A 26481-nucleotide genomic window follows, 5' to 3' on the forward strand; every position below is an offset into this window, starting at 1 on the left:
CTTCCGGTCCCATAATATCCACTTAATCTAGCTTACGGTCGCGTTATCGCCGAAGTATATAGGCTACTATCCCTTAAGGTGAACCGGAAAACGTATAACGGGTAGAAACTCGCGATATACCGGGAACTCGAATAACTAAATAATAGCCTCCGTAGGACTAATATAGCGGCTCTAGAGATAGATATTTACCTTATCCTCGCCCTCTTCGCCCGATATCAGCGTAGTTATATAGTTGCTGCCCTTATAAACGTACTTATATATATACTTAATCGCCTAAATAGATCCGTAAATATTAAAGTATAAGATACTAGATATAATTAATAACTTATCTTAATAGATCCGTAAATCTTAATATTAATATAGACACCGTATCGGAGGTAAAGATACGGGCTATAAGGAATAATAAAACGGTTATTAAGGGGGACCTCTCCTATACGACCCCTCTTTATAATGTATAGGCTAGAGTTACGGCGCCTATACTTAGGATAACTATTCTCGCGTATAGCCGTTTCCGGGTAGTACAGCTTAGGGAACCGCTTAGAGCACTTTATACGGTTCCCGTTATTAGGCTACGGCTATATACATAGCGTATAGGGCTTATTATCACCGTAAGGACTATATATTATATTCTTACTAATAATATTAAAAAGACGGCTAGTAGGATCCGACTTATAGTCCGGTAGCTCCGTAGATATAACCTTATTAATAGTTACGCCATCCTTATATATCTCGGCCGCCCGCGGTGTAAGAAAAAGAAGGATATAACGATATAGAAGACCGCGCTTTTAGTATTCTATAGTCTATATAATACCCGTAAACTTACTAAATAGACTATTATATAGCTGCTATTTTAGGTTATAAGACTCCAATTCGAATACACGGCCGACTAAATCAGGCCGGTTATTAGTAGTCTAACCTGGCTAAAGCTCCTATATAATCTCTGGCTAGGTAGGATTAGCCGTAAAGGTGATAAAAAAGGTTAGAGCGCCGAGAGCCTGTATAATTACTATAGAATCCTAATAGCACTACGAGATAAACCGCTAGCTGCTAACGTAATTTAAGGGTAAGACGATCCGTCGGCTAATATTACGGGTATCGCCGTCGGCCTTATATGCTTAATCCTATATCCCGTTATATACGTTAGCCCGTATCTTATTCTAATAGCGCTAGATCTAATTAAGCTTCTTCTAATCGTAGGGTACCTATAGGTCGACTAAAAACTACTAAAAAAGCCGGCAGTATATAAAGAGTATAAACCTCTACTAGTATCGCGGGTATAGTATATAACGGTAGAATTAACGGAATTCTACCTCGGTGTTTTAGCGCTAACGGTTATAAATATCCCGTAACTATAACTGCTAGTAATATCCGGAACCGCTACGCGGGTATATAAGCGGGTAAGATAGTAGTAGGTAGGCAGAATACTTATAGTCGATCCGCGTAAGGCCACCTACGCTATCGTTAGACTATCTCTCTACAAGGATAATATCGCGGTAGTAGACTTTACCCTATTTATCCGGTATAATAGCCGTAACCTTATCCGTAACGGGTAGATTCTTACGCTGTATATTAGTACCCTGCTTAATAATTAATTCTATCTTAGGGTTTAGTATAATACGGCACTATTTACGGAGGGAGTTAAAGCGTTCGCGGGCCGTTTTATATATTCGCACGAAGGGGTTATACTCGTGTAGGAAGTCCGAAATCTCCCCTAGGATATAACGGTTAAGCGTGGAGTTAAGGCTTTAGGTATTCGTAAGGCGGTGGTCGGTAGTAGCCTACGGGTCGTAAAAATATAGCTAGGTAAAGGCTATTACGCCGCCGGCTTTAGTACCTTAACGGGTCTCTATATATTATATAGACGTAAACGAAAAGGTATTATTATATTAACGGATTCTCTTACGATAATCTATAGCTTAAGCGGTATCCGCGTATAATAGGAGTTAGAAGAAGTCGAGTAGTGGGGAGATAACGGGAACGTCGACGTCGCCCTGGTTATAATAGGTGCCGAATTTCGGGCTTATAGGTGACGATTCCTATATAAAAAAAGATAATAGCGGTTAGCTAACAGTTAATAACACGAGATAGAAAACTAACCTATAACTTCTCCCTAATCTAATAGAGTATAGCGTAATATTCACACTCTACCCGTATTAATCTAAGGTTATAGTAATTAACCGTAATACCCGGCTAATACTACCCTAGCGGCCTAATACGCTTTACGCGGTGGTCGGGTTACAGGCGCGCTCTACGCTAGCTAGTAGTAACGGCCGCCCTATAACGCGCTCTGCTATTACTATAGTCGTTATAGGTATTATAGGGGGTATTATTTCGGCGGGTACTAAAAGCAGCCATTATAAGGTAACGGTTATAGGAAGTATAGTACTGGCCCGCTATTAACTATAGAGTATTAGGGAGACGGTTACGGCTACGACGACGGCTACCCTTTTAAGGAGCGGGCGTAGGAGGAGGTGGCGGCGGAGGGTCTAGTGGAGGATTACCTGTTAGAATAAGTGGTTAAGGAGGTGTAAGGGGTTATAGTGGAGGGTGGATAGTTAGAATAGGTGGTGGAGGAGCCGTAGAACCTATAGAATAGGCCTAATAGGCGGCTTAACGCGCGTTTTGGTTGGTTACTCTAGTACCACGGCATATTATACAGGTTACGTAAATCCTGCGTGCCCGCGGATAATAACCGAAATCAGAAAATGGCTTAACTATACGGTAAGTACGGTAAGCCCGCGGCGGCTCTAGAACGGACTAGCTAACTATCTTAACGGTTTTAAATAAGGTGTAATAGCGTAGTAAGAATTTTACGGGCGGCGTAGAATACTCTAAGTAGTGGGTATATATATAAGGATAGTCTAAACGTTAAATTTATAGGCGATCCGCACAGAACGCCCTTAATAAACGGAATTACTATTTAGCGTAGAGACTATATAATTTAGAAGTAGCGGTAGCTTACGGGTTATACAAGTATATACTATAGAGGGAAGTTACCCGAAAAACACTGTAAAATACCGAAAAACGGGCGCGGGCGGTAGTACTAGTATAAACGCCAGGCTGCTAAAAGTGCCGGACTTTAAAGTGGGCCAGCTTCAGTGTAGTATAGACGCAGGAAATGATCCTAGTAGAAGTAGGTGCTGCGAGCTTAGATCATGTGTTAAACGGAGTGTTCTCGGCGGATTGTCTGAATGGGTACTACGAAGTAGATGTATCGGAGCTAGCTCCTGTATTCGCACTCTTTGTAATTAGGGGTGCCTCGGCTTTGCTTGTGGACGGATTTTTCTTCTTGTTTTTACCTCTCGTTTTTCTTCTTCTTTCTTCACCTCTTAAAAGTCTTTACGACGGCTTTTTCACCAGTTTGGCAATCGTACTTTACGTTGTAAGAAAAGCTACTAGTCTTGGACTCATGTGATCCACAAGGTACCTATGTCGAAACCTAGCCCTGAGGATGAAGAGTGAAGCGGGAAAGAGCCCATTGAGCCATTGAGGGACCATTGAGGTGGAATGCCACTAAAACAGTTGGGGACTTTGGGACTTTGGGGGAACGAAACAGGGGTCCAACGTGCCCTGGCTTGGCTTGGTGAGCGGCTCGAATGCCGAGGTCTCAGGGGACGAATGCCTACAACGTACTAGGTACGTACGAATACCATGTACAAATTTGTACCTTAATCTGTGGCTTGTGAGATTCCGTTCTTGGCCCCGCCACTGCACGGAGCCGGCTGCGCCATTAGGTAGTCCTCCCGTACCCCCGTAGGCGAGAAAACAGGCAAGCCTGGACTGCGCTAGTCAGTTAACTGGATGACCCCCTCAACGATTGAACCCGCTATACCCGCTTCAGGTAGCCCTAAGTACCTTTTCTACCTTTCCTACCTTTTGGGGACCATTGGGCCAGGGTGTTAGTAACCCCATCAGTTTCGTCATGCCTCTTGGTCATGCCTCTAGTCATACTTTCGTACCTACCCGTGATGGATTCTCTCGGCGTCCCTCATCCTGCCTTGACTCGTCTCGTCCCCTAATGCCTCCCTACCTAATTAATTATGCTCCCGATATTTCTCGACAACCTGCAGCCTCTCGTACTACCTCTCCCTCTCCCTCTTATTCATTCTTCTTGTGCGTACTCTTGTCGACCAACCTCTTCCTCTTCGCTCGACGACCACATTATCCCTCGCTCGCTATTCCAGGCTCCAGCTACAGCGACGCCTGCCCAATAACCCTCCAGCCTACAACATCCCATGACCTTCAAACGAATGCCTATTTCGATCAACACCCCCTGCATTGTAATATAGCCGAAATACGCCTTCCCCAACAATTGCTCTCCTCTCCGCATTACGAAATCCCTCCACCCACTCAACCTCAACCTCAACCTCAACATCAACCCCCGCCCCCGGCTTGGGTGCCTCGCCCATCAGAGTTACCTACTTCGTAATTGCATTTGTCTCCAGCCGTCCATACCAGACCCGCTGGACCCTTGGGCTGAACTGGTCCCTTTGACTGTTTGGTCTGCTGGTCTGCTGGTCGCCATCTATTACGGCTGACATCCTCATACCCGACCTCTGCCCTCGCCACCGACACCACACCAACCACCACAACTGCGAGGCCGGTCCGTAACATCTCCCACCGCACCTAACCACCTCCCACCGGCCTCGAGACGATCGATTGTCGATTGTCATACGAACAACCACCACAACCGCCTCGATCTCTCCGCCCGCCGTCGCCCGCCATGCAGTACGTCAGGAACCTTAGCGACTCGGTCTCGTCGGCATGGAACTCCATCAACCCGGCCACCCTCAGCGGTGCCATCGACGTCATCGTCGTGGAGCAGGAGGACGGCTCTCTGGCCTGCTCGCCCTTCCACGTCCGCTTCGGCAAGTTCTCTCTTCTCCGCCCTTATGAGAAGAAGGTCGACTTCCGCGTCAATGGCGTGAAGCAGCCTTATCCCATGAAGCTCGGCGAGGAGGGCGAGGCCTTTTTCATCTTCGAGACCAGCGACACCATCCCCAAGGATCTCCAGACCTCGCCGCTCGTCTCCCCCGCCTCGAGTCCTCCCTTGAATGCGCGCCGCTCTCCTTCTCCCGGCCTTCAGGAACCCGATCTCCTGGAACTCGACGATGCTGCTGCCAAGTCGCGCCGCCCCGGGCCTTCTGTTCTATATTCAACTTCGGCACTCCGTGAAGATGGTAACTCTTTTTTTCTTCTTTTTTTTTCGTCCTATTCTTAAAAACCAAAACTCCCCTTTTCCTACAATTCATCACGCTGACGACGTCTTCCTCCCCACAGGCATATTGGCCTCCGCTACATCTACATCTACCCCCGGTCCGGCCCTCGAGCGCCCCCGGTCCGGCGATTGGTCCCACGTGCTCCGATCCCGCAGCAACGATTTCCTCGGCAAATCCTCCCGATCGAGCGACTCGGACGCTGCCGAGGCACCGTTCGAACCAGGTAGCCCCCGGCTCTCCACCCGGTCCCAGAGTCCTCCGCCTCTCCCACCCACCGAGGCCGTGGCCCGGGCTACTGCCCTCTCCGAGAAGCTCTCGGCTGCCAACATCCCCTGTGAAGTCACCGAGACGGGCGACCTCAAACTCGACATGACCATGCTGAAAACCAACGAAGAAGACGTCTTCCGGGCCGAAATCATGGCTCGCAAGATCCTGTCGCAGGAGCTCGAGGGCAATTACGACATCGGCGCCCTGTTCGGCATGGACGAACAGGGAAATATCTGGATCTACAGCAGCGAGGAAGCCAAGGAGGCCGCCCAGAAGAAGACCCTGGACGCCGGGTTCCGCCGCGGCGCCGCCGCCGTCGTTGTCGCCGCCGATGCCGCTTCCGATCCCGGTTATCAGAGTGACACTAGTGATGCCACCACCACGGCCGAGTCTCGCTTGCACAGGAGAGCCGGGTCGGACATCAGCTCCCAGACCGCTCCCAGCACGCCGCCCACGTCGACCGCCGGCGACCCCAACGTGAACTACGCCAAGACGCTTCGTCTGACCAGCGACCAGCTGAAGGCGCTCGACCTGAAGCCGGGCGAGAACAGCATGAGCTTCACCGTCAACCGGGCCACCTGCCAGGCGAACATGTTCCTCTGGAAGCACGAGACCCCCGTCGTCATCTCCGACATTGACGGCACCATCACCAAGTCGGACGCCCTCGGCCACGTCCTCAACATGATCGGCCGCGACTGGACCCACGCCGGCGTGGCCAAGCTCTACAGCGACATCGCCGCCAACGGCTACAACATCATGTACCTGACGAGCCGGTCCGTCGGGCAGTCCGACACCACGAGGGCCTACCTGGCTGGCATCCAGCAAGACGGCTACAAACTGCCGCGGGGCCCGACCATCCTGTCGCCCGACCGCACCATGGCGGCCCTCCGCCGCGAGGTCTACCTCCGAAAACCCCACGTCTTCAAGATGGCCACCCTCCGGGACATCCGGCTGCTGTACGGGCCCGAGCACACCCCGTTCTACGCCGGCTACGGGAACCGACTCACCGACCAGATCTCGTACCGGACGGTTGACGTCCCGCGGAACCGCATCTTCACCATCAACTCCAACGCCGAGGTGTGCCTGGACGTGCTGAGCCTCAACCGGCTCAAGCTGACGTACATGAACATCAACGAGGTCGTCGACCACTTCTTCCCGCCCGTCAGCACGCTGGTCAGGGGCGGCGGCGAGGAGTTTACGGATTTCAAGTACTGGAGGGACGAGCCGCTGGAGCTGAACGAGTTTTCGGCCAGCGATACGGAGGCTGATGATACGCCTGGTCGTGGACAAGTGCACCACGACGGCGGCGACGACGACGAGGACGAGGACGAGGAAGATGAAGATGACGAGGAGGCGGGTGACGGCCTCGCGGACAGCTATATCTCCCGGGACTCGTCGGCGGACGAGTACGACGACGACGAAGGGGAGAGCGAACTGAGCGAGAGCATGGAGCAGAGCATGCGTCGTTTGAGCCTTGACGAGTCGGATGCGGACGACGAGGAGGAGTACGAAGACGAAGAACACGAAGGCGAGGGCGGAGACGGTGAGGAGGAAGACGATGAGGATGACGGAGCGGCGACGGCTCGACCGGCGCGAAGCCCGCCGCAAGTGCTCGAGGACCTCGAAGACGACGACGACGACGACGACGACGTGAGGGAGGAGGATGTGGCGTTGGTGCCCACGTTGTCTCGGCCCGTGAACAAAGAGTTGGTGCAGGATGTCGGTGCCGAGGCCATGACGGGCGTGAATAACGTTACGCTCCACGAGTGAGAGGAGAGAGGGCGAGCTGTCTACGTGTTGTAACAGTGATTCCTTTCTTTTTTTTCTTTTTTTTCTAGGCTTTTCTTTTCCCACCGCCCGTGGTTTCACGGGGTTGTTGTCAACATGGACTTGAGGGCCCCGACGCTGGTTAAAAGATTAGAGGCAGGCAGGGCATAGCGGCAGGACGGAAAGATGGGACATGGCACTTTTGGGACATAGCGGTGGCGTTGGGATCATCATGGACACACACACACACACACAATGGGATACAGGCGCATATGATATGTAATACATTTTTGGCGAGGACGTTCGTTCATACATACATCACATACATATACACGTTTCGTCTTCATGTTCTTGCGTGTAGAGACACAGGCACTCAGTATACCTCCGTCCGTCCATATTATTATTATTATTATTAGTGATGTTTTTTTCGCTTCCCTAGTTGCAGATTGTCTGCAGGTCCCCAGTTCACCAAGAGCCCGGTCAAAGCAATAAAAGGGAACACCCAGCCCTCTAGATGTACCACGCCACTTTAAGAGGCGGCATTGGTAGTCGTGCGGCCCATCGTAGCAGAAGCGTCGGGAAAGGGTCGGTCCTCCTAGCCTCCCATCTCCTCATCCTCCATATCCTTACCGAATACGTCCTCGATGGTCCCGCCTTCAACGTCCTCACCGTCCTCGTTATTCTCGCCGTCCCCAGCGACAGCGGCGCCGGTCGGCTCAACGCCTTCCATGGCACCACCACCGCCCCGGTTCTGCTCGGCATCCTCGTCGCTCTCCTCGTCCTCCTCCATCCCGGCTTCCTCCCAGACGTCCTTCAGCCCCCAGCTCGTGCCGGTGAGGACAAAGCGCTCGCTGGGGAGGCGGACGCCCCACTCGTTGGGGGCCACGCGGGGGAGGGCGACGCGGTTGTGCTCCTTGGCGAGGTCCTGGAGCCAGTCTTTACTAATGCCGCCGGAGCCGCGGCCGCCGCGGAACTGGTAGACGAGGCGGGAGGCGATGGCGATCTTGATGGCGTTGGCGGAGACGGTGGCGTCGCCTCCGGTGGCGGGGATGGAGGCGGGCCCGGCGCCGGCGGAGGGCCGGGTGCCGGCGTGGGTGGTGTAGGGGTCGGCGCCGAGGTGGAGGGCGTCGTTGAGGATGCCGGAGGTGTGGCGGTAGGCGAAGTCGAGGAGGAAGAGGGGCGCGCGGGTCTCGTAGGAGGTGACGCCTTGGGAGGTGAGGAGGAGTTCGATCATCCTCGAGTCGCGGGGGCGCGGTGCGGAGGTGGAGGCGTCGGATGGTTGTTGTTGTTGTTGTTGTTGTTGTTGTTGTTGTTGTTGTTGGCCTTGTTGGCCTTGTTGGCCTTGTTGTGACTGGGGTTGGTTCGGATTTGGATTTTGTTGTTGTTGTTGCTGTTGCTGTTGTTGAGGTGACTGTTGGGTCGATTGCGATTGCGGCTGTGATTGCGGTTGTGAGGTGTTTTGCTGGGATGTGGAAGTGGTCGGTTGTGTGTTGGTGGTTTGTTGGGATGGGTTTGGGGCGGAGGAGGAAGGCCCGCCGTTGGTCTGCGGCGTCGAGGTAGATTGTGTGCTCATGATGGGCGGGTTTTAACGTCTCCAGGCGCGAGGGTCGTGGAAGTACGGGGAGAGGAAGTTGTTGTTGATGGGCGGTAAGAGCTGTAGTGATGCTTTTGTTTGTGTGATGGCTGCTCGATGGTGGGTGAGGTAGCGAGGTCGGAATTGGAACGGTCGAGGGAGATCAGCGTGAGATTTTAATGGGGAATTCGGTGTAAATTTGAAAAGTAATAGCTACATCCGATGAGGACTGCTTGGAAGCTGTTCAATTGGGAGCTTCAATGGACGAAACCAATGGTTGTGGATGGCTTGGGTGTAAGATGGAGATGCTGAAGTGGCATGAATGGGCGAGTAGTCGGAACGAGGCAACGAAGTGACTGGTACGACGTACCGTACCTGAGAGCTGTGGACGGCAGATCTATTGATCCGATACACAGATACAGAGGCTGAGTTATGGTGACCTCTGGCGACAGGTGACAGGACAATACCTTACCTAAGGTACTCTTCTAGATGGAGGGGTCGGATTGCCCCGCCAAAATTCGAGCCGGACTCGGACCTGGGGACTAGGGAAGGGGAAGCGCGAAGTGGGATGTGACTCCCCAAAACTCAATTCTTCCATCGTGGCGTTGACATCTTATAAAGTCTTTTTTCTCTTTCCCCCGAGTTCTTCTTCTCCCCCACCTACAAACACTTACAATCGAACTCCTTTCTAGAAATTCAGACACCCAAAGAAGGAAAGAAGAGACCAAACGTCAGTCGAGTGTTCATTTGTCTCTTGCTCCTGCCACTCTGCCACTCTGCCACCGGTCCCCTCGGCTCAACTAACCTCCATCTTTCTCCAGTCCCCCTACTACCTTGGCTGTCTTCAAAGACACTCGGAAATCGATTCTTCAAGTCGTCCATTCTAGTCCGACATAACCTTCTCTCAGACCTCGACATGGAAACAACACTACCGTTCCCTTTCCTCATCAGTGTTGCCGTCCCTCCCGGTCTGGCCAACCTCGAAGGCCTTACCCGGGAACAGGTCTCCGCCCTCGGTGCTCCATTCTTCCAAGTTACCGACCAGACACTCGGCAAGTTCCATCGCTTCCTGAAGCGCCACAATGCCGAGTTTCGTGGCTACTTCGACGTCACCGCAGTAGGCTCTCCGGACAACGTGGTGTCACTGCTCGATGCCGGCGCACGCCAAGTCTTCGTCACACCCGAGAACCTCCCCAAGTATGCCGAGTTCGGCAACCGAGTCGGCCCTGTCGTTGCCAACTTGGACCTTTCGGCGACATCAGGGAACAGCAGCCTCCTGCTGAAAGACTTTGACCCCCAGAGTCCCGACCTCGAAGAATTCCTCAGGCAGACCCAAACCACCCAGAGGCCATCCGACCTCTTCCTTAAGCCGGTACCCAGTGCTGATCTGGAACTTCTGCTCCAGGTAGCCCGCAAGTGCTCTGCCATCCCCATCCTCCCCTCCGACCGTCTGACCGTCAGCAAGGAGGACACCACGAGGCTGTCTCTTCCCCAAGTCATTGTCTCGTTTTGCAAATCGGACCGCGCCGATGGCCTGATCCCCACCGTCGTCTGCGACGAGTCGAACGTCGCCCTGGGCCTCGCCTACAGCAGCGAGGAAAGCATTGCCGAGGCCCTGAGGACCCAGTCGGGCGTTTACCAGAGCCGGAAACGCGGCCTGTGGGTCAAGGGTGCTACCTCGGGCGACACCCAAGAGCTCATCCGCATATCCGTCGACTGCGACAATGACACCCTCAAATTCATCGTCAAGCAGAAAGGTCGCTTCTGCCACCTGGAACAGGACGGCTGCTTCGGCGACTTGTCCGGCATCCCGCGCCTGGAGAGGACCCTGCAGTCAAGGAAACAGTCCGCCCCCGAGGGCTCTTACACCGCACGCCTGTTCAGCGACGAGAGGTTGTTGAGGGCCAAGATCATGGAAGAGGCCGAGGAGCTCTGCGATGCCCAGACCCCCGAGGAGGTCGCGTTCGAGGCCGCCGACCTGATCTATTTCGCGCTCACAAAGGCCGTCAGCGCCGGTGTCACCCTGGCCGACATCGAGAAGAATCTGGACGCCAAGGCCTGGAAGGTCAAGAGGAGGAAGGGTGACGCGAAGGGGAAGTGGGCCGAGAAGGAGGGTATCTCTACCGGCCGGCCTGCTCCTGCTCCTGCGCCTGTCCCTGCCACTACCCCTGCTGCGCCTGCAAGCGACACTCCGCCAGGCAGAATCGTGATGCGCCGTTATGACGCCTCCCAGGCCTCCGAGGCCGAAATCCTCGAGGCTCTGAAGCGCCCGTCGCAAAAGTCCCCCGACGCCATCCTCAACGTCATCAAGCCCATAATCGAAGACGTCCGGACCGGCGGCGACAAGGCCGTCCTGACCTACACCCACAAGTTCGAAAAGGCCACCTCGCTGACCTCGCCCGTGCTCAAGGCGCCCTTTCCCGAAGAAGCCATGCGGCTGTCGCCCGAGTCCATCAGGGCCATCGACATCTCCTTCGAGAACATCCGCAAGTTCCACGCCGCCCAAAAGGAAGACAAGCCCCTCCAGGTCGAGACCATGCCCGGCGTGGTATGCAGCCGCTTCTCCCGCCCCATCGAGCGCGTCGGCCTATACGTCCCCGGCGGCACCGCCGTGCTCCCCAGCACGGCCCTCATGCTGGGCGTGCCGGCCATGGTGGCCGGGTGCAAGAAGATTGTGCTCGCGTCGCCCCCGCGCCCCGACGGCAGCCTGACGCCCGAGATTGTCTACGTGGCCCACAAGATCGGCGCCGAGAGCATCGTCCTCGCCGGCGGCGCCCAGGCCGTCGCCGCCCTCGCCTACGGCACCGAGAACGTCACCAAGGTCGACAAGATCCTCGGCCCGGGCAACCAGTTCGTCACCGCCGCCAAGATGCTCGTCAGCAACGACACCAACGCCGGCGTCGGCATCGACATGCCCGCCGGCCCGTCCGAGGTGCTCGTCGTCGCCGACGCCCACGCCAACCCGGCCTTCGTCGCCTCCGACCTCCTCTCCCAGGCCGAGCACGGCGTCGATTCCCAGGTCATCCTCCTCGCCGTCGACCTGACCGAGGAGCAGCTCCGCGCGATCGAGGACGAGGTGCACGAGCAGGCCATGGCCCTGCCGCGCGTTGCTATCGTTCGCGGGTCCATCGCCCACTCCGTCACCATCTCCGTCCGCGACGTCGACGAGGCCATGCGTATCAGCAACGAGTATGCCCCGGAACATCTCATCCTGCAGGTCCAGGACGCCGAGAAGGTTGTTGATAAGGTGATGAATGCCGGTAGCGTTTTCATCGGCCAGTGGACTCCTGAGAGTGTGGGCGATTACTCTGCGGGTGTGAACCATTCTCTGCGTATGTGTTTTCTTCCTTTTTTCTTTTTTCTTTTTTTCTTTTTTTTTTTCACCCTTTTTGTTACTGACAATGGTCCACAGCAACGTACGGCTACGCAAAACAATACTCGGGCGTCAACCTCGGGTCCTTTGTCAAGCACATCACCAGCTCCAACCTGACGGCCGAGGGCCTGAAGAATGTTGGCGAAGCCGTCATGCACCTGGCCAAGGTGGAAGAGCTGGAGGCGCACAGACGGGCCGTGGAAATTCGAGTCCAGTACATGGAAGGGAAATAGAATCGATACCGCATTGTTTGAGGTGTTTGGGAATGGAGGAATGAGGAATGAGGAATGATTATAATCCAGGCGTGGATGTCGAAGGTAAAAAGGGGGTGTGTTGGTCGGGGGGCTACGGGACGGGGGGTACGGGACGGGGGATGGGTAATTTCATCAAGATAAAGGACAACATTCTATAAGAAGCCAGTTCGATGGACGTGATATACGATGAAGAACCACTCTCGATTCAAGGACTATGGTTCAACACCCGTGTACCGTCCCCAGCCTCCAGAATACCTGCCCTCACGTATAACCGCCCAACCCAACAACACCAAGACTACTACTGCATTGCTTGCCACATCAACACGCGTTGCAGACAGCGACTGTGAACAAAAGGGACTCTTTTTATATTACAGTAGGCCTGTAAAAAACGGTATCTCATACACTCTATCCCGTAGAACCAGCCAAAAACCACCACCTTTCGCAAAGCCCCTACACGCTTTACATCACCCCGTCTGTCCCTTCACCAACCCTCTCCAAACACATTCCCCCCCCTTTTTTCCCTTTCTGCAAGGGATTCTTAGAACTTGGGCTTCATGGTGTTCCTCAGCCGTTGGTAGTCAAACAGGGCATCGATGCTCCCCACGGCGCTGACGGCGACGTCCTGGTCCCAGAGCTTCCGGCTGGCGAACTCCATGACGTCCTTGGCGGAGATGTGGTCGATGAGGCGCTCGATCTCGGCGGGGCTGGCGTGGCGGCCGGTGGTGATGAGCTGGCGGCCGATGTCCTCGGCGACGGCGGTGGTGCCGTCGAGGGAGAGCAGGATGGAGGCCTTGAGCTGGGCCTTGGCGCGCTCGACCTCGGAGTCGCTGACGTTGGAGGAGAGGCGCATCCATTCGCGGAGGGCGAAGTGGACGAGGTCGTCGACGCGGGTGAGCTTGTCGGTGACGAGGTAGATGCCCCAGAGGCTGCAGGTGTCGTTTGTGGTTAGTTGGGGGGGGAAAAGAAAAAGAAGAAAAAAAGAAAAAAAAAAGGTTTAAAAAAAAAGGAAAACGTACCCAGTATCGCTGTAGCTGGTGGAGAAGCTCATGAAGCTGTTGGCCAGGTCGTGCTTGTGCACAAAGCCGCTGAGCTTGCTGCCCTGGTGCGGGGCATTACCCAAAGCCTTGTCGTAGTTGCCGACGATGGCCTGGGTGACGAGGGCGGTGTAGTAGTCGTCGTCGTTCCAGCTGACGCCCTCGACGGCGATGGCGATGTTGGCGGTGGGGATCTGGTCGTCGCGGACGCGGACGTCGGAGCCGATGAAGTCGGCCTTTTGCTTGGAGAGGAGGTAGGCCTGGTTCTGGGGCCCGTGGCTGGGGAGGCCGGCGAAGTACTTCTCGGCCAGCTCGACGAGCTTGTCGTGGGGCACGCCGCCGGCGCCGACGAGGACCATGCGGTCGGCGGTGTAGTTGGTCTTGATGTAGTTGACGAGCTCGGTGCGGGTGATGTCGCGGATGTTCTGGCGCGGGCCGAGGATGGTGCGGCCGAGGGGCTGGTGCTGGAAGGCGGTGGCGTGGAGGTGGTCGAAGACGACCTCCTCCATCTGCTTCTCGACCTCCTCGGACTCGCGCAGGATGACGTCGCGCTCGCGCTCGATGGCGGCCTCCTCGAGCTTGGAGTTTTGGAGGATGTCGGCGAGGATGTCGACGCACTGCGGTACGTCCGAGTTGAAGGCCTTGGCGAAGTAGACGGTGTTCTCGCGCTGTTGTGTGTGGAGTTTCCAACAGTTAGTTTGAATGTGGCCTTTATGTACAGGGAATATGCATCGGTCATTTTGTTGGTGTCACCAACCGAAGTGTAGGCGTTCAGGTGACCACCCATGTTCTCAATCTCGAGCTCGAGTTGCTGCTGCGTCCGGTTCGAGGTGCCCTAAATATTCATGTGTCGTCAGTGTCAAGATGCCTCCGAATATAGATATGAAGAAGGGCAAGGGGGAAAGAAATGAATAAAAAAGATGAAAGGGGAAACAGATTGAGAGAGAAAAAAAAAAGAAAAAAAAGGGCGCAACAGCGACAAGTCACACAGCACGGGAATCGTACCTTGAAAGCGAGATGCTCAAGGAAATGAGCAGTGCCATTGGTCTCGTCGGTCTCTGCCCTCGAGCCGGCATCAATCCACATGCCGACGGTGGAAGTCTGGGACCATGGCGAGTAGTTGGTGGCAACCTGTGAAGAAACGATTCAACGGTTAGAGACGAGATTCAACGGTCTATATGCAACCAATTGGCCAATTGGTCTCGTTCCAAGAGAGAACCCGGCAGGACAGGAGAAGAGGAGACAAGGAAAGGGCGCTGATGGGAGATGGCCGTACAGTCAGTCCATTCTTGAGGGTGGTGGTCTCGACTTTGCCGACGGGGCTGGCGGGCGTAGCGAGGCCTCGGGTCAGACGAGAAGTCCTGGCGAACGAGGCGCCCTTTCGCAGCCCCTGCGAGAGGTTCAAAGCAAGTCTCCGGGACGCCATGGGGGGTGGGTAGATGGTGGGAGGAAGCGGGAGCGGGAGCGGAGCGGAAGGCGAATGGTGAGTTGGGTTGACGAAATCTTTCAATCTTTCGATGGAGGTTTCGGCTCGCGGCTTTGAAAGCTTTCCCTCTTTCTCTCGCTCTCTGCCAATTCTCGGTGCCGGTTTGCTGGAATGATTTTTAGTGGCCTGGGATCTCAGGCACTGGTAGGCGTTGGCAGGCATTGGTTTCTCCGAGTTGTTCCGGGTATCTCCGCCCGAGGCATGGGCCAATCAGAGGTGGTCTGTTTCCAAGATGGAGTGAGCGATGACTCAGCTCTATGGTCTTCGCTTTAGATGCTTACATAACCAGGCAATTACGTACTGAACCTTGTGCCTCGGCCGTTGAACTCCTTAACCAAGAGGGGTTCACCAACAACTACACCGACAAAACCCCCAGACTCCCCGTCCTCTCAGACATGCAATGAGACCCGACACAGGTGCAGCTGACCCGCATGATTGCCCAATACCTACAGCAGACGTTACAGAGCATCAGTATGCTATGTGGTCCACTCGGTCGGTAGTGCAGGACTCCTTTTACACGAGCTGGACCGCCTCCTCTGCCTTGACACACCTAGAGAACCGTCCAACATCAGTCTCGTCCAGCTGCCCTCACAATATAAGACAGAACTTCTCGTGAATACCTAGAACCTTCATCCATCCGTCCCAATTCCAAAAAGAAAGACAAAAAAAAAACCCCGTAACGGTTGCCGGCTCAGGTCCCCGCCAACAAAACATGACCGGCAGCGGCTTCAACTTCGCGGACCCCTTCCAGGTTCTTCACATTCTAAAGCAGAATCCGGACCCAGACGCCGTCGAAGCAGATATGAAAGCCATCGTACAAAGTTTCCCTCCGCTGGGTCAAGTCACTCAAGTCCAAGAAGGCCACTTATCCTTCCTTGCCGTCCTTCAAGTCCCGGCTTCGCGGGGTGAGGAGCCATGGCAAGTCGCCCTCTGGCAGTCGACCGACGGTCAAGAATGGACTGAATCTCTCCTGCATCCCACCTCGCCGGACAGTGCCCCTAAAGAACTGCAGTCCGTGGACGCATCCTCGTCTCGCTTGTACTTCTCCGTCTCCCTGGCAGCTCGGGAGTCGCTGCAATTCACCCTGAAGTTCCGTCATGGCGAGAACGAGCCGTGGAGGTGGACCCGTGATGAGCTGGGTCTGGGTGACGGTCTCGTTATCGTGCGTACCGGGCTGGCTGCTGGTCTTCCGGAAGATTTGAACGGCATCATCAAGGACTTGAATCCCGCATGGACGGTCCAACAGAAGATGAGCCAGTCGCCCGGCACGAGGTTATGGGTACTCGAGACACCTGTCCCTGCGGCCGTGGGAGATGATTCCACTTATCGTGACATCCCTATAGGCATCCCTTGGGGATCTTATCTGCGGTGGGTTCCAAAGATGCGCTCTGGCCTTGCTTTCCAATTTCTCTAATACGTTCTTGCCCCTCAGGTGGTTTGCTTTAGTCCGTCCCTGGACACCTTGGCTCGGCCCTAGACATGGCAAGAACCATTTCGAGCTTGACAGGGACGGCATATTATGTTCCTTTCTCAGCCCTCGGGGTCACCATCTCGTCTTACTGGCCATCAGCGGCGCGAACAACGTCACCTCTGTGTTCCGCAGCCAGAATACCGAGGGGCATGGGACTGTGGTGCTGCACGTAAGCTTCAAAACCCACCGAGAGACTGTGCTCCATTCGACGACCTGCATCTCAGGTGCTGATAATGGGGACTATAGAGTCGAAATGACGGCACTGAATCTGAACCAGCCACGGTCCTCGCGGCTATCGGCGACACCTTTGAAAGCGCCAATGCTGCCGTCATGTACCATGCCCGGACCGTCGTTCAACAGATGAAGGGTACGAAGGAAGAAACCGAGGCAGAGATTCGGTCCATTGAAAGGGACATCAAACCTGAGTGGATGGAGAACTGGTACGACGGCCTCGGTTATTGTACGTGGGGCGTGGACACTCCTTTTTATATTTTATTTTTCTTCCATTCATTCCATCAACTGACGGCAAACAGGCACGTGGAACGGCCTTGGGCAGAAGCTCACCGAAGAGAAAGTATTGAATGCTGTTGATACTCTCGCAGAACACAACATCAAGGTCGCCAGTCTCATCATCGACGACAACTGGCAGTCCATCGACTACCGAGGCCCTGGCCAGTTCCAACACGCCTGGGTCGAGTTTGAAGCGGAACCCAAAGCTTTCCCCCATGGTCTCAAGGGCATGGTATCCAGCATCCGCGAGAAACACCCTCACATTCAACACATTGCCGTCTGGCACGCCCTACTCGGTACTATCTCGTCTCGTCCTCGCCTCTTTGCTACCGGTGACTTGGCTAACGCTCCCCCAGGCTACTGGGCCGGCATCTCCCCCGAGGGAAAGCTCGCCCAAACCTACAAGACCGTCGACGTCGTGCGGAAAGACGCCGAGCGCCGCCACCTCCCGCTGGGCGGCAAGATGACCGTAGTCGCCCAGGAAGACGTCGACCGGTTCTACGACGACTTCTACCGGTTCCTCGCCTCCTGCGGCGTCGACGGCGTCAAGACCGACGCCCAGTTCATGCTGGACACGTGGGTCTCGGCCGCCGCCCGCCGCGACCTCACCGCCGCCTACCTCGACGCCTGGACCATCGCCTCCCTGCGCCACTTCAGCATCAAGGCCATCTCGTGCATGTCCCAGGTGCCGCAGATCATCTTCCACGCCCAGCTCCGCCGCAACCGGCCCCCCGTCCTCTGCCGCAACTCGGACGACTTTTTCCCCGAGGTGCCCTCCTCCCACCCTTGGCATGTGTGGACCAACGCCCACAACGCCCTGCTGACGCAGCATCTCAACATCCTCCCCGACTGGGACATGTTCCAGACGGTGCATGGTTATTCTGGCTTTCATGCCGCCGCGCGCTGCGTGAGCGGCGGGCCTATCTACATCACTGACGTCCCTGGCCAGCATGATATGCATCTCATCAAGGAGATGACGGGCCTGACGCCGCGGGGCAAGACCGTTATTTTCCGGCCCAGCGTGGTCGGCAAGTCGGTTGATGTCTACAACAGCTACCACGACGATGTGTTGTTGAAAGTAGGTAGTTATCACGGTACGTCGAGTGTTTCCCTCTACTCCCCTGGAACATGCCGATGATTCACTAACATTTCTTTTTTCTTTTCTTTTCTTTCTTCTTTTTAGGCCACGCCGTAACAGGCACCCCCATCCTCGGCATCTTCAACGTCTCCTCCAGACCCCTACTCGAACTCATCCCCCTCGCCGTCTTCCCCGGCGTCCTCCCCTCCATGAGGTACACAGTACGCGCCCACTCCACCGGCCGCCTCACCCCGCCCCTCACCCCTTCTTCTTCTTCCGCCGCCCCCGGTCCCGGTCCCGGTCCCGGCTCCTCCTCCCTGGCCGTGTCCCTGGACATCCGCGGCTACGACATCTTCACCGCCTACCCGCTCACCACCCTGGTCAGGGAGGCCAAGGGCGAGGTGCTCTACGCCGCCAACCTGGGCTTGCTGGGGAAGATGGCGGGCGCAGCGGCCATCGTGAGCAGCGGCCTGGCCTTCGAGACCGACGGCCGCGTCCAGCTGCGGACGTCGCTCAAGGCGCTCGGTGTGTTGGGGGTCTACCTCTCCGCGCTCCCCGAGCTGACCATTGCGGATGACTTCATCGCTACGATCCAGGGACGCGTGATTCCGGTGCATACCGTCTCGGTTAGCGCGGCGGATGCCCACGTGTTGGAGATTGACGTTGAGAAGGCGTGGAACGAGATGGCGCTCCATCCCGGGTGGAGCAACGAGGTTGAGATTACGGTGTATTTCTCGATAGACCACGTAGAGTCCTGAGGGGCTGTGGATACGGGCTGTCAGATGATAGAGAAATAAAGAGGATCCTAAGATGGCAAATCCACAGCCGGGCTCATGCCATCGTACGTATCTGAACTCCATGTTTCTAGCTGTTTTGAACTCTTTCCATATCTCATGTCATGTGTGTAATGTGCATGCATCTCCTTATCCCGCTCATCATGATTGTAGCAGGTAATCTTCCAGGCTTTGTAACAAAAGGACTCTTCCCTACTCCGATCGCCGATGCTCTTTTTCCTTTCTTTTCTTTCTTTTCTTTTCTTTTGTATTCATATTGCCCTCCCTTTATTCCCGTTCCAAAACAGCAGGAGCCGTGATTTGAGTTCCGCTGAGCTTCTCAAGACCCTCACCTCCCTGTAGAGAACCAGTTAGCCGTGACATTCCTCCGTATTAGTTGGGGCAAAAAAAAAAGAAAAAAAAGAAGAAAAAGAAGAAAAAGAAGAAAAAGAAGAAAAAGAAGAGGAGAAAAAAAAGAACATACGTAGCTGATCAGAGGAGACACCTCGATACCATCATCCTCCTTCTCAGAAGCGACGGTGGCACCGGCGGCCTGGGCCCAGCGCTTGCCCTGGGCCATAATGTCGCGCTTGCTGGTATCCGGGTCGTCCTCGCCGGTGCCGCGGGCGTTCTTGAGCGGGGAGAACTCGTCCTCGCGGCGGACCTCGAGGCAGGCAAACTTGTCGAGGGGCAGGCGGGGGAAGACGTCGAAGACGAACTGCTCGAGCTTGATGCCGTTGGGCTTCTCGGGCTTGACGGTCTCGCCGGATGTGAGGTCGGCGGCCGGGATCTTCTTGCGGGCGACGTGGTGGGGCAGCTCGTGGGCCCACAGGGGGATGGACTCGAGGAAGCGGAGGGAGTAGTAGTGGTTGACGATGTTGGCGGCGCGGAACTTGAGCAGGTCGTGGTGGTTGGGGTCGCGGGCCTCGGCGGTGGCCTGGTCAATCTCGGAGTACTCGACGACGTCGGGGCGGCCGTTGCGCTGCAGGATGAGGCCGACCGACTCGGTGGCGTTGCGCTTGCGGACGACCTTGGTGGCGATGTCGACGTCCTTGGCGGCGGCGAAGCCCAGGAAGACCGGGTCGGCAACGCGGACGAGGCAGTTGTCGACGCAGTAGGCGTGGACGTGCTGGACGCCGCGGCGGCGCATGTCGTCCAGGACGCCGGAGACGACGAGAGCCTGGTAGATGCCGCCGTTGCCGTCCGGGGCCACGGCGACGCGGCTGCGGGACTCGAGAAGGATCTTTCCGTCGTTGGAAATGCAGGGGAGGACGCCCTGTTCGAAGATGAAGACGTCGGCCTTGTCGAGGCCGAAGTAGTTGTTCTCCTCGAAGTATTGCTCCGTGGGGCCGCGGGTAGGGCCCGAGGTCATGACGTACCAGGGGACGACGGGCTTGGAATCCGAGGCAGCGTGGGCGGCGGCGAGCTCCTGGATTTTGCGGATACGCTCTGCCTGGATGCGGAAGAGGGACTTGTGGCTGGGCAGTCCGATGTCGTAGCAGCCCTTGGGGGCGGAGCTGCCGAGGCGGGTGCCTTGACCTCCGGCCATGAGGACCACGCCGGCCTTGTTCTGGGCGATGAGATCGAGACCAGCCTTGTACCAGGTATCTAGGTCCTCGGGCTTGGAGTCGAGGATGCTGGCGGTGGCAGATTCGGGGAGGGGTTCGATGTCATCCTGGGCACGGTCGAGGTCGCGGGGCTTGGCCTTGGTCGGGTTCAGGGCGCGGTCGGTGATCTCGTTGATACGGGCCGGGTCGAAGCCGAGCAGCTGGTTGTAGAGGGAGGCCTGTTCTTCGGGGGAGAGCGAGTCGTAGAAGGTAAAGACATGATCTTGACCGGCGGCGGTGTACTTGGCCTTGAGGTCGGCCACCTGTTCGGCGGTGGGTTGGGAAAGGGGTTCGGGTTTGGAGCCGATGTGGAGGGCTGACTTGATGGCGTCCATGGTGGGCGAGAATGGACAGTCTGTAATTATGTGTCGAGAGAGAAAGACGGGCGTTTGTTAGAGGGTCGGCCGGATCGGTGTCGGTGTAGGGGCTAATAACGGTGTGGTGGAGGAAAAAGGGGGTGTAAGAAGGCAGCCCAAGGCTTAAGAAGAAGAAGAAGAAGAAGAAGAGCAGGTGCTAGGTGCGTGCTATTCTTAGGCAGAGAAGGACCAATGGACTCTGTCAATGGAGGGGGAAGTCGGGGCTCTGGTTGCTACTGCCCCTCCAAGGTCATCGAACCTACCTACAGTACCTACGTTGTACGTCGTATCGTCGAGAAGGGGCGGTGCTAAAGCTAGCTCTCTGGACCCCCCTGAACCGCCCCGCCAACTGTACAGTTGTCATACTGTGCTGAAGCTTATCTCAGCAGGCTCAGACCATCTTTTATAGGGGGTTCGGTATGCCAAGCCACACTGTATCGTATTCGCGAGAAGGGACGAAATGCGTCGTAGTAACGAGTTCGGAGTCCAAGAAAACAGAGAAATAAAGGATTTCTCCATTTCTACTCCTAAACAAGGCGTTGTATATATCCTGCTCAGTATCGAGTACGTGGCATAAGGTAGGTAAGGTAGTTAGAATTTTCCTTTTAATTTTTCGTACATAACTGAAGGGCAACCATGATGGTGAGGAGGAATACCTGACGCAAACCAGACCAATCAGGCAGTACGTCCCTTATACCTTGGGTACCAGGAGGAACTGCTCAGAGACCTGCACAAAGAGAGTACCTAATAGTAATTACCACGTATCTTTCCACCTAAGTTTGCTGGATTCGTGACGTCTGGGACATCCGAAGGTACGTTGTAACAAAGGCGTCGAGACAGGTGTACGTTGTACGGATATAAGGTACCTTTTACCTTTCAGGGAGCTGGCGCGTCACTGTACGTACTCTCCTCTGCCCTGCATCTTTGGGAAGGCTTGTATCGCGGTGGTTCGTGGCTCATGGGTTCATAAGATACCTGAAGGTAGGTGTCTCTTCGTGACCGGCGACCGACAAGCCCAAAACCCCCCCGCGGCCATCGATCACACGCCAACTCTGGGTAGCAAAAAATCCCCGTCTATCCATTCTTTCTGCCTTGTTTCGATCCTTGCCCCAACACATCTCGGATTCTACCTAATTTAATGCTTCATTCAGACTTTCTTTTCTTTCTCCGGCTTCTCGAATGCTGTCATTGTCCCGTTCTTCCACGGCTTTTATGCTTGTCTCATGACTGCGTCCATTCCCTAATACCAGGAACTACCATCTAATTACCACCTACCACCTACCATCTACCACTACGAACAGAAATCTTCGGTTCATCGGCGGCTCATCTTCCTCGAAAGAGCTACGAGCCCACGACCCGTCCTTCCTCCTTCGTTCCGTATGCGAGGGTCCTCGACGATAACCTTCGTCTGGGACGCCGCGCTACGTGCCATGCGACGATCCGCGTTGCCTGTGCCGCCGTCATGTCGGACAAGCATGTCGTCCCCAATCGTTCTCTGCTCTTCGAGAGAGGGAGTCAGTCGTCGATGGCCCCGTCCCGAACCGATGCCCTGACAAGTCCGACCCATGACGAGTCGAGGCCCGAGTCGAGTGCGGCCGCAAATACTCCCAACCCTGCCACGACGACTGCCCCTCTGAAGGGCAAAGCGCAGAATGTTACTCCGCCGACACAACGACGCAAGGATAAAGAGAAGGAGAAGGAGAAAGACGAGGTGTCCGGCCAGAGAGGACATAGGATCCGTTCGTCTGGCGGCTTCTTGCTCCAAAACGCCTTCCACGATGCTTCTGGCAATGCCAACCGGGCTCAACGTCGAGGCCAGCCTCGCTACATGCAACAATCCCAAAAGGCCAACACCAACCTCACGCCACGGACCTCCACATCTGAACGCTCCGCCTCGAGTGCCGGTGCCGGTGCCGGTGCCTCTTTCGACCCCCAACTCGTGTCTCCGTCCACGTCCAATAACTCACCAAGGCCCAGGTCAGGTGGCCTCTCGTCACCACTGACCGAGGACATGGAAGATGTGGTCGGGAGGAGGAGAGAAACCCCGAATGGTGCTCTCGCCGATCATGGCTATCATGCTTCTTCACATCGAACCGCCAGCCAGCCTCTCGATATCGATTCGGCACTCATCGTCAACATGGCCTTGAACCTAAGCGAGTCGAGGAGGGTAGCTTCCAGGCGAACCGCCTCCGCCGCCGTGCCCCCGGTCCTAGCACCTCTCCCCGACGCTGGCACCGGCACCGGCGGTAGCTTGAAACAACACCTACAGCAGCAGAGGAGAACCTCCCGCAACATATCCCCGCGTCCGGACCATGGCTTGTCTCCCAGACTGCCCTCGGGTGCCACAAGGGCGAACAGCCCCTTGCAACCATCCTTCGACCTCACACGGGAAGCTTCCTACCGTCATCATTTTACTCCCGCCACCCTGGCGAGAGCCCAGAAGGCCAAGGACCAGTTGGAGCTCATGGCCCAGTACAGGCGGTTGCTCGAGCTCGTGCCGCCCCTGGATCCCCTCTCGCGTCGGCCCTCTACCGCTAACCCTACGACGTCGCTTTCCGCAACATCATCCCACACGTCTACTAGTTCCTCCCCACAGGCCATTCGTCCACTCGGCCGGCCATACAACCCGCTTCAGTACATCCGGAACCGCAAAGTGCGAGCCCGCGAACGGAAGGCTATCGATGGCGAAACCCTAGGATTCGGCGACGTGAAGAAAGTCACCGACTGGATAGACAACGTAGCCAGATGGGCAGCCACCGGCCAGTCGGCTCTACCCGACAACCCCGCCTTGCCCCCTTTTGCCGATGCCGAAGCGCATCAAGCACAGCTGGAATCCCCTGTGTCGAACGCTCCAAGACCAAGGCGGCCGCGCGTGGACTGGGTCATCAATCCCGTTGATATGATTGCCGACGTCTACTGGTTGGAACAAGATCATCACTTGCAGCTCATCGAGGATCGTCATTGGCGTCGCATCTTCCCCCTGAATTTCCAGGATGCTGTCTGGTCATTTCGACCTGTGTCTAGTCCAGAGGCGGCCGCGAAGGCCAGGCCCGACACCTCCCAGAATGCTTCTACACCACAGCTGCGGACAGCAGTGGAGCCTCCTGGCGACGAGGCGACGCTGGCCAAGACGGACACAGGTCACTCTCGTGGGAGCACGCGGGAAAGAGCACGGCAAAAACTCCAGGAGCTCAAGGGTCTTCCTCACCATCGTGGCAGCTCTCTACACGGCCCCATCGGCCCTCCCGACATGCTTCCCGTTTCCAAGACATCCACTTCTGAGCTTGCCGACGACGAATCCGAGAGGAGCAAAGAGGGTCGCGACCAAAACCAAAACCAACCCCAAGTGCCGTCTGCCAGCGACAGAAATGAGATCCTCCAGAAACAAATGCTCGAGATGATTGCCAGAGAGAGAGTGAACGAAACACCGCCAGCCCCCTGGTTGCATCGACCCTCCATGGTACCAATGACACCCGAACGGGCCGGACGTACGACTTCTCAGCCGTCCTCTCAATCGCAGAGCCGCAAACAGTCGCTGGTCGATGCGAGCGAACCGGATGACGCGTCTGGGGTCACCAAGACTCGTCCGACCATGTACGGCCGTCATCGTGGTAGGTCGAGCTTAGAGATCCCCATGCCTGTCTACCGGGGTTTCATGGATGCCGACACCTCGGTACCCAACTCCCCCGACAATCGGCCCCCGAGGGACAGCCCCTTCATACCTCCCATTGGGGGAGATCTCTCCCCTGCGTCAAGTCGGGCAGGCTCACCGCATCGCAACCCCTTCCACAAGGTCCGGAATATATTTCGCGAGAGGAGCCGGGACAGAGAGCGAGAGCGAGAGCGAGACATTGAACCCCAACCTCACGCCAAATACACCGAGCTCGAGCTTCCCGTCCATCCCAAGTCGGCGCCTCCCGGCCTAGCCCAGTCACCGCTGCCGCGTGCCCCATCGCCCGACAGGCAAGCCGCGGGAACTGTCGTTGCTCCTTTGATCTCGCAACCTCAGCCTCAGCCTCAGCCTCGACCTTCGACGGAAGGTCTCCGGGCCGGCGCCAAGATTCGAACCGAGAACAGCACTCCGAATAATCTTTCCCGGGGAGCGAGACTAGATACTGTCATCCGGGGTGGCGTATCCAAATTGGGAGACCTCATCTGGCGGAAAGACTCGGAGCCAGCCGAAAGACACTCATATGAACGCGATTTCTCTGTCCCGGACGAACCTGGTGTCGACACCACTACCATCGCCACCAAGAACAACAACAATAAGAATAAGAACATTGACGACAACAACAGCAGCCTCGCTCTGCCACGAACAGTATCTGACACGACCGCTGACCGAGAGGATGATCGCAACCCAAGGGCGAAGCATTACCTGGATGTGATGCCGACTTTCCAGCACACGCCCCACGAACCGAACCAGATGGGGCGGGAGGGTTTACAGACGTCTAGGCCGCCGAGTCGATCTTCTCGCTTCGACCTGCTCAAGCCTCCTCGCATCGACGTCCAGCATCCGTCCCCCTCTCTATCACCTACTCTTTCCAAGTCGCACGGGGAATCTGAATCGCGAGCTGAGCAGGCAGAAGCTGGCACTGGTAGTGACGGACTGCAGGAGGCCAGTCGACGTCTCAGCTCCTTCGCTGCCCGGTCATCCTCATTCTCGTCTGACCCGCGCCATCCTTCTTTGGCCTCCTCCTTTGAAGGCCGCCACTTGTCCATCTCGGATCGCAGCGCGACATCCCAGCCCGCCCCCGTGTCGAAACGCGAGGTCGCCCGCCTCCGCGCCCTGGTGCTGAGTTCCGGCATCAAGGCCATGGAGATTTCCCGCCGCGCCAACCAGCCCGTCTCCGTCTTCGCCGCGCGAACATGCAACTCCGCCAGCGACGCCGACAAACGGCTCTGTTGGCCGTCGATCGCCCAACTGAGCGCGGACCCCTCCGGCCTACGGGCCCGCGCCGTCCCGCAGACGGAACTGTACCACGTAGCGGCCCAGAGCCTCGCCGCGACGGTCCAGTCCGCCGACGGGGAGTGGCAGAGGGCGGTGGACGAGTTCGCGGGCAAGACGGCCCCCGCGCTGCAGGACCGCGTCGAGGACATCCGAAGGCGCATCGCGGTGGACTTGTCGGCCATGACGCGGGCGGCGGCGGACGACGCGGACGAGGCGAGCCGCGACCTTGCGTTTGGGCAGCGCCTCAAGGTCACACATGTCGTGGACACGATGGAGAAGATGATAAGGCGGCGGCGGCGGAGGTTCCGGTGGGTGCGGCGGGGGTTGTGGCTCGGTGTCGAGTGGGTGCTCGTCGGCTTCATGTGGTATGTGTGGTTCGTTGTGGTGATTCTCCGGATGTTCTGGGGGGTTGGACGGGCTTTTGTTGGGGGCGTGAGGTGGTTGCTTTGGCTGTGAGGGAGGTCCGTGTACTGTGTTCCCCAAGGCTTCGTTGAACCCATAACGTTGTCTTTTCCTTTTCTCTAGATCCTCTTTTTTTTTCCCTTTTTTTCCTCCCGTCCCGAGCTGGATTTGATACCCGAGCAGATGATATCGAGATGGGAAACGTGGATGCTTGGGCTCTACGGGCGGCCTCATATTCTAGCATTCTTGGTCTTTCTGTCGCATATGATTTTCTATTCTGACAGACTTTAATATCTTACTGATACTCTCCACATAATATACAGCTTTATACCTTTCCCTGCTTGCTGTTGCTTATACTGTCCC

The 26481-nt window shown here is 56.2% G+C and overlaps 7 protein-coding genes across 7 annotated transcripts; 4 read left to right on the top strand and 3 right to left on the bottom strand.

Annotated features, from left to right (window-relative positions):
- Positions 1 to 4723: 4723 nt before the first annotated feature.
- SODALDRAFT_322930 (LNS2-domain-containing protein) lies at positions 4724 to 7256 on the top strand (the record flags this gene model as incomplete). The annotated part of the gene is made up of 2 exons (XM_028609773.1): positions 4724 to 5180; positions 5281 to 7256. 2 exons carry the CDS (start codon positions 4724 to 4726, stop codon positions 7254 to 7256), a joined length of 2433 nt encoding a protein of 810 aa, XP_028467354.1.
- Positions 7257 to 7605: 349 nt separating this feature from the next.
- SODALDRAFT_331665 (TFIID-31kDa-domain-containing protein) lies at positions 7606 to 9145 on the bottom strand. Its single transcript, XM_028611507.1, has one exon. It carries the CDS (start codon positions 8824 to 8826, stop codon positions 7849 to 7851), a length of 978 nt encoding a protein of 325 aa, XP_028467355.1. The 5' UTR covers positions 8827 to 9145; the 3' UTR covers positions 7606 to 7848.
- Positions 9146 to 9403: 258 nt separating this feature from the next.
- On the top strand, positions 9404 to 12570 carry SODALDRAFT_292947 (histidinol dehydrogenase). The gene is made up of 3 exons (XM_028608705.1): positions 9404 to 9556; positions 9648 to 12158; positions 12239 to 12570. The coding sequence occupies exons 2-3, from the start codon at positions 9743 to 9745 to the stop codon at positions 12430 to 12432; spliced, it is 2610 nt and encodes an 869-aa protein (XP_028467356.1). The 5' UTR covers positions 9404 to 9556; positions 9648 to 9742; the 3' UTR covers positions 12433 to 12570.
- Positions 12571 to 12651: 81 nt separating this feature from the next.
- Positions 12652 to 15075, bottom strand: SODALDRAFT_331667 (mitochondrial-processing peptidase subunit beta). Its single transcript, XM_028611508.1, has 5 exons — positions 14764 to 15075; positions 14493 to 14618; positions 14245 to 14322; positions 13470 to 14155; positions 12652 to 13379 (listed from the first exon to the last, which is right to left on the bottom strand). The coding sequence occupies exons 1-5, from the start codon at positions 14911 to 14913 to the stop codon at positions 12992 to 12994; spliced, it is 1428 nt and encodes a 475-aa protein (XP_028467357.1). The 5' UTR covers positions 14914 to 15075; the 3' UTR covers positions 12652 to 12991.
- A 610-nt stretch (positions 15076 to 15685) lies between these two features.
- SODALDRAFT_397685 (raffinose synthase Sip1) lies at positions 15686 to 19023 on the top strand (the record flags this gene model as incomplete). Its single annotated transcript, XM_028615303.1, has 6 exons — positions 15686 to 16341; positions 16406 to 16601; positions 16691 to 16904; positions 16978 to 17250; positions 17311 to 18048; positions 18138 to 19023. The coding sequence occupies 6 exons, from the start codon at positions 15686 to 15688 to the stop codon at positions 18788 to 18790; spliced, it is 2730 nt and encodes a 909-aa protein (XP_028467358.1). The 3' UTR covers positions 18791 to 19023.
- A 70-nt stretch (positions 19024 to 19093) lies between these two features.
- Positions 19094 to 20747, bottom strand: SODALDRAFT_273981 (UDP-N-acetylglucosamine pyrophosphorylase; the record flags this gene model as incomplete). Its single annotated transcript, XM_028607927.1, has 2 exons — positions 19094 to 19162; positions 19290 to 20747. 2 exons carry the CDS (start codon positions 20745 to 20747, stop codon positions 19094 to 19096), a joined length of 1527 nt encoding a protein of 508 aa, XP_028467359.1.
- A 657-nt stretch (positions 20748 to 21404) lies between these two features.
- On the top strand, positions 21405 to 26471 carry SODALDRAFT_349753 (hypothetical protein; the record flags this gene model as incomplete). The annotated part of the gene is made up of 3 exons (XM_028613434.1): positions 21405 to 21410; positions 21547 to 21580; positions 22070 to 26471. 3 exons carry the CDS (start codon positions 21405 to 21407, stop codon positions 26170 to 26172), a joined length of 4143 nt encoding a protein of 1380 aa, XP_028467360.1. The 3' UTR covers positions 26173 to 26471.
- Positions 26472 to 26481: the final 10 nt, after the last annotated feature.

The sequence above is a fragment of the Sodiomyces alkalinus genome, assembly GCF_003711515.1.
Source record: "Sodiomyces alkalinus F11 unplaced genomic scaffold SODALscaffold_3, whole genome shotgun sequence".
NCBI classification, from domain to species: domain Eukaryota; kingdom Fungi; phylum Ascomycota; class Sordariomycetes; order Glomerellales; family Plectosphaerellaceae; genus Sodiomyces; species Sodiomyces alkalinus.